Below are 4,990 nucleotides of genomic sequence, written 5' to 3'. Positions count from 1 at the left end.
TGGACCTCCGGGCTCCGGGAGACGGCAGAGGAATGTTACCCGTGGTCCGGCGGGGAAGCCTCTCCGCGCCACTCTCTCCCGCTCCCGCGCCCCTCCAGCTCCACGCGACCGGACTCTGTTCGAGAATCGTATTTACATTTTAACTTCTGTTTAAAACTGACGCATTTTTTGCGGGCTGCCTCGGTGAGAATGGGGTAAATTTCGCGAAAACACCCCTTCATCGGAATTCAATGCGAGTTCAAATCTCGGCGTGTACTTTTGCGAGCGAGAGGAAGTGTGTAGCGGTGGTGTGACCCCACTGTGGTCGCGCCGTCGATCCAAACGTTTTCAAATATTTGCGCGCTCGCAAAAAAGTTTCGCGTTGCGCGAGAATGTTGCACGTGATGACGTGTCCTGCGGGCGCCCGACACCTTGGCCGGTGTGAGAGTTGAGCCTGCCTCGCTCCCATTGGCATGTCATGAGTATGAGTGCGAGGGAGAAGGGGAGAGGGGGATGGGTGGCGCGGCCGGCAGATAGGAGAGCGAGGGCGGGAGCGAGGAGAGGCGCAAGGAGATGCGCATCTCATTTTTACTCTCCGCTCCCCCTGTTTATTCTCCCAATTCGGCGCTCGATTCGGACTCACTAATTGGTGAGGGGCGCGCGCTAACTTTCCATGAGGCCGCGCGGGTCGTTCGCGGTGCTCTGCAGAGGCTTCAAGGGGGAGAGGAAAAAAATTAGAAAAGAAAATAGAAAAAAGGTCAGAGACGCGCGCGCTAAGGAAGGCGCAGTCCAGCCTGGACCAGCCAGCGGCCACTCACTTCCTGCCCTTCACTCGCGCGGCTGCGGGGAGGAGGTCCTGATTACATGAACAGTTCAGGGAGCAGCTGCGGCGCAGCGGGCCACACCGTGTTGGCCGTGAACCTCGTGGGTTGGTCGTCATGGTGACCCTCGCGAGTCATGAAGGCGAATGGCACTGTACGTGCGTGTCGCAGGCGCGCCCGCACGAGGCCCGCGGGCGACGAGATCCAAATCTTCACCCGGAACTCTATCGTCAGAGACATTTTTATGTCTTTCGTCTTCTATGCGCTTTGCCGTCCCATCGTGCGTGCATGTCACCGCCACACCGCCCCAGCAGCGGTGACATGCCGAGAGTTGGGCGCGGCGGTACGGTACTGTGGTCCAATGTAACGCTCTCTCGGGGTAACGCGCTAGCGGGAACGTTATGCGCGTCACCTCAACGTTTTGTCCCACCGCACCGCCGCCCCCGCCGTACTGCCGCCGCCCGACTCGCAGGCGCTGAGGGCGGGCCGCCGTCTCCACACGGCCGCACGGCGGGCCGGCCTACCCAGCGCGTCGCAGGCGCTTGCCCGTTTTAAACGTTCATCGTGTGGGAACTCCTTTGACTCGCAACGTCCGGACGGCAGCAAGCTCAGTAAAACGTGATCAACAGTGTGTAACTTGTACTAGTTCGCGGAGAACTAAGGATCAGCCGCCCCCTTTTAGATATATTTTGATCGCTGCAGGGGCGTCATCGCGTCGCTTTTCGGCCGCACTCATGACCCGCTTGGCTGCCTGCCTGTTCGCGCAGCAGCCCGGCCCGGGCCCGGCCCGGAGCGCGAAAAGAAAGTGTGCGTGGACCGCGTTGCGCGCGCCTCTGGGTCTTCTGTGTTGGGGCTCGGCCCGGCCCGGCCCGGCTAGGCTCGCGGGGGGATATCTCCCGCGGGGGCCACAAGAGGGGCCCCGCCAAGGACTGGGGCTGGCTGGCGGGCCGGGCCGTGCGTGACAGCGAGTGCACTCTGTGCACTCCGCCTTGTCCGACAACGGGGCGACTTAGTAGTAGTGGTGGTGGTGGAGTTCCACGAGTGAAAGCAAAGTGTGAGTGCGCGGGGCGTGCGTGGCCACGGCCCGTGGAGAGCAGCAACAACATCCCCCGCCCTCGCACTTCGTTTTCGGCGATAATCTAGAAAAGCGAGTGCGACACGTCGTCGCCGCCCCGGCGTCCCCCTTGTCGCGCCGTGCGCAGTCACTGCGTCCAATTGGAGCCCCTCGGTGACAGCGGCAGGGGCGGGACAAGGCCCCCCGGCCCGGGAGGGGGAGGGGGGGGGGGCGTCGCGCAGCAGCCCCTCGTGAAGGTGACGGTCGTGGCATGGCAGTAGTCTCTTTACGTCAAACCATTTTGCTATGGATGCCGCTGGAACACCCCCCGTCCCATATCACTTCCGCTAGTGGACTTCGTAACTCTTTTCAAAAGGACAACGGTAACGTCCATTTCCGCCCGAAATAATTCGTCTGTGCCGCACCCGTGGGCGTTTATGTGAGAGAGGAGAACACACACTCACCCGCCGCACCGCGGCCGGACCAAGCCGCGCGCCCGACTCGGCAACGCGGCACCGAACGCCGCGGGGAAAGGGGAAAGGGGGGCTGCTCATCGAGCAGAACGGGGAGAGGAAGAGGAAGGGGGAGGGGGGGGGGCAGGATCGAGGTTCGAGCCTGGCGCAGGCAGCCCAGCACCCAGCACAACCCAGCCAGGCGTGGCAGCCGTGCTGCCGCTGCCATACTGCCCTCTGCTTGGGGTCCCCTAACCCGAAGCTACATGAGGTGGACGGGGTCTCTCAGGGCCAGGACGCCGATGACCAGGACCGCGCTGGAGTGGGTGCCTGTAGACTTCAGGGGGTACGAATACGAAAGCCAGCCCTGCATCGAACACACACGTCGGTGTGATCCCCGATGTCGAGCTATCGGGGTCAAGTTCACCCCCCCCCCCCCTCCTTTCTCCTTCTGATAGCCAGTAGCCCCACAGCGAAGAACGCTGGAGCCGATCCAGCCAAAGGTAGGCAGAAGAAGTGCCTGTGGGTGGGCCTGCTGCTGAGAAAAAAATAAAATAAAGTGGTAAATATTAACTCAATAGTGGTACATCAAAACGATTAGCTCTGAATGGAAGATTGTCTCAATTGATATTTATTTGGCAATACACTTGTACAAATGTGTCAAGTCTACTCAAGTAGATAGTAATAATAATAATAATAATAATAATAATAGTAATAACAACGAAGCGGTGACTTTTCTACATCTTTAGTTTGGGGACTGTATCACAGTCTGCCCTTTGTTTCCAATTTCAGGCAACTGACAAATCAGTATTATAACTTATATTAATAGTCAATAGCATGGTTACGCTAGGTTGCGCTCTCAAACTTTCATTGATTTTTAGAGTAAAAATCAACATTTTGAAGAGTTTGGCTAGTAACATACTAAGAAAAACAAGAACACAGCATTATTCACCCTAAATGACGATAGAGTTGAATTTAAATAGCAGATATACTTAGAAAATAGTTTGAACAGGGCTAAAAATGTAGACGCTTAAGTAGTAATCCTCCTCATTTTAAACTATTGCGTTCTCTAATGATAACCCCACAGGGAATTTACATCCTCTTTCTTGCACTCAAACAGAAACTTTGTCACTTTGTTCTGTTCTGGCTGTTCATCTTCTAACGCTTGATTTTGTTCTGCAGCAAGGTGTTGCTCATCTTTCAAAACTTGATTTTGAGCGCCCTCTCTTGACTCTAGGTTTGGTTGTGCAACAGGGGTTTGCTCATCTAACCACAACTCTCCATATTTATCATTTTTTTCTGGCCATTGCTCTTCTAAATCTTCTTGCCATAAGGTATGCTGATGCGTGAGAATTTCCAGCATTTCCAATTCTTCCATGCGCTTCTGATACGCCCTCAAACTGAACTGTCGAGTCGTCCGTACTTCTGCTAAGCGTAAATCTTCACCCCATAGGTCATGCTGTGCTTGAAGTACTTCCAGCTCTTCCTTGCGTAGTTCTTGTCTGCGCACTTCAGCCTCCATTAACATTTGTTCATATAACTTGTCAAGTTCTGCTTGATTATCTACTAGCTCGCAGTCGGCACTCAGATCTTGGGCGTAATTGTAAAAAGTGTAGTCGATTTCGTCTTCCTTTTCCTCCAGGACGCACCTCCTGAAGTGGACCACGTGGGTGGGCAGAAAGGAGTGGTCTTCGAACTTGACGATGGCGTGCATGCCCTCCTTGCTGTTGGTCGTGGTGTCGTATCGCAGGGGCTCGCGGCCGGCGATGACGGGGGGCTCGTTGCTTTCTATCCAGTCCGCTCCACCCACCTCCATCATGGTGGAGATGAGCACCTTGCACAGGAGCATGCTGCCCGTCTCGCCCCGGTCGCAGTGCATCGAGGCCAACTGAGGGGAGGACGAGAACCTGACGCCCGTACCGTACATCCCGGACACTGCAAACAAGAGCGCGGGCTGTCAGAAATGTAATTGAAAAATAGAGAAGGGAAAAGTTTTGGGAACTTACAGCTAAAGCGTGCAACTTCAATGTTGTTCTCCAGTATTGTGGGAATATTGTCCAACTTATTTCCATGCCACAAGTTATGCACATCTACATCCCCGTACATTTCACTATAGGCTCTCTTTCTTTCTTCAAACTTGTCCTCGAGACCATCATTGGTTACTTTCTCAATAGAGAGAATTTGAAGTTGTCCGTCGTCCATCTGATGAAACACTACAAGAGAAAGGTGTAAGTCTACATAATCAACTGAAACGACAACTTAGTGCAATGTTCCACAAACTTTGCGCAAATGTACTCACATTCAGAAACCTCACGATGTTCTGCGGATTTGGGGGGCAGTACAGTGTCCATGATAATGGAATTCTTGGCTTTCTCTTCTTGCTCCCTGAAAGGTAAAATTATCTTTTTACAAAACACAAATGGGGACTGTGCGCATTTTGGGCACGTAGGATATGGGTGTGGGGAATGAGCCGCTTAAAAGGTGCACAACTCGTGATTCAAAACGCAAACATCCAGGCATGACTCAGTGAACACTATGAACACATTCAAACACTACTCAAAAATGAGGAATCAGTGGTTCTCAATGTGTCCCCTGAAGCCCTTCAGCCACAGCACAGGGAAAGGTACCAGGTGACATTTTTTGGGGGGGGGAGTAAAGATAACGAAATCACCCTGAGCAGTGCA

At 54.0% G+C, this 4,990-nt stretch overlaps 2 protein-coding genes across 3 annotated transcripts in view; one reads left to right on the top strand and one right to left on the bottom strand.

Moving 5' to 3' along the window:
- Positions 1–4,990, top strand: part of LOC113203578 (clarin-3) — a 43,358-nt gene that overhangs the window by 8,867 nt on the left and 29,501 nt on the right. The gene's annotated exons all lie outside the window — the stretch shown is intronic.
- The window catches only part of LOC113216720 (uncharacterized), a 7,519-nt gene continuing 5,443 nt past the window's right edge, over positions 2,915–4,990 (bottom strand). For both annotated transcript variants that reach the window (XM_052263883.1, XM_052263882.1), the window contains exons 5-7: positions 4,606–4,691; positions 4,313–4,519; positions 2,915–4,241 (exon numbers count right to left, since the gene is read on the bottom strand). In XM_052263883.1, the coding sequence (XP_052119843.1) occupies positions 3,376–4,241; positions 4,313–4,519; positions 4,606–4,691 (1,159 nt within the window). In that variant the 3' untranslated portion in view covers positions 2,915–3,375. The remainder of the gene's footprint in view (positions 4,242–4,312; positions 4,520–4,605; positions 4,692–4,990) is intronic.

The sequence above is a fragment of the Frankliniella occidentalis genome, unplaced genomic scaffold, assembly GCF_000697945.3.
Source record: "Frankliniella occidentalis isolate FOCC.00 unplaced genomic scaffold, Focc_3.1 Scaffold14, whole genome shotgun sequence".
In the NCBI taxonomy this organism is placed as follows: Eukaryota; Metazoa; Arthropoda; class Insecta; order Thysanoptera; family Thripidae; genus Frankliniella; species Frankliniella occidentalis.
The sequence above is the reverse complement of the archived record's forward strand: the minus strand, read 5'-3'. Positions and strand labels throughout refer to the sequence as shown.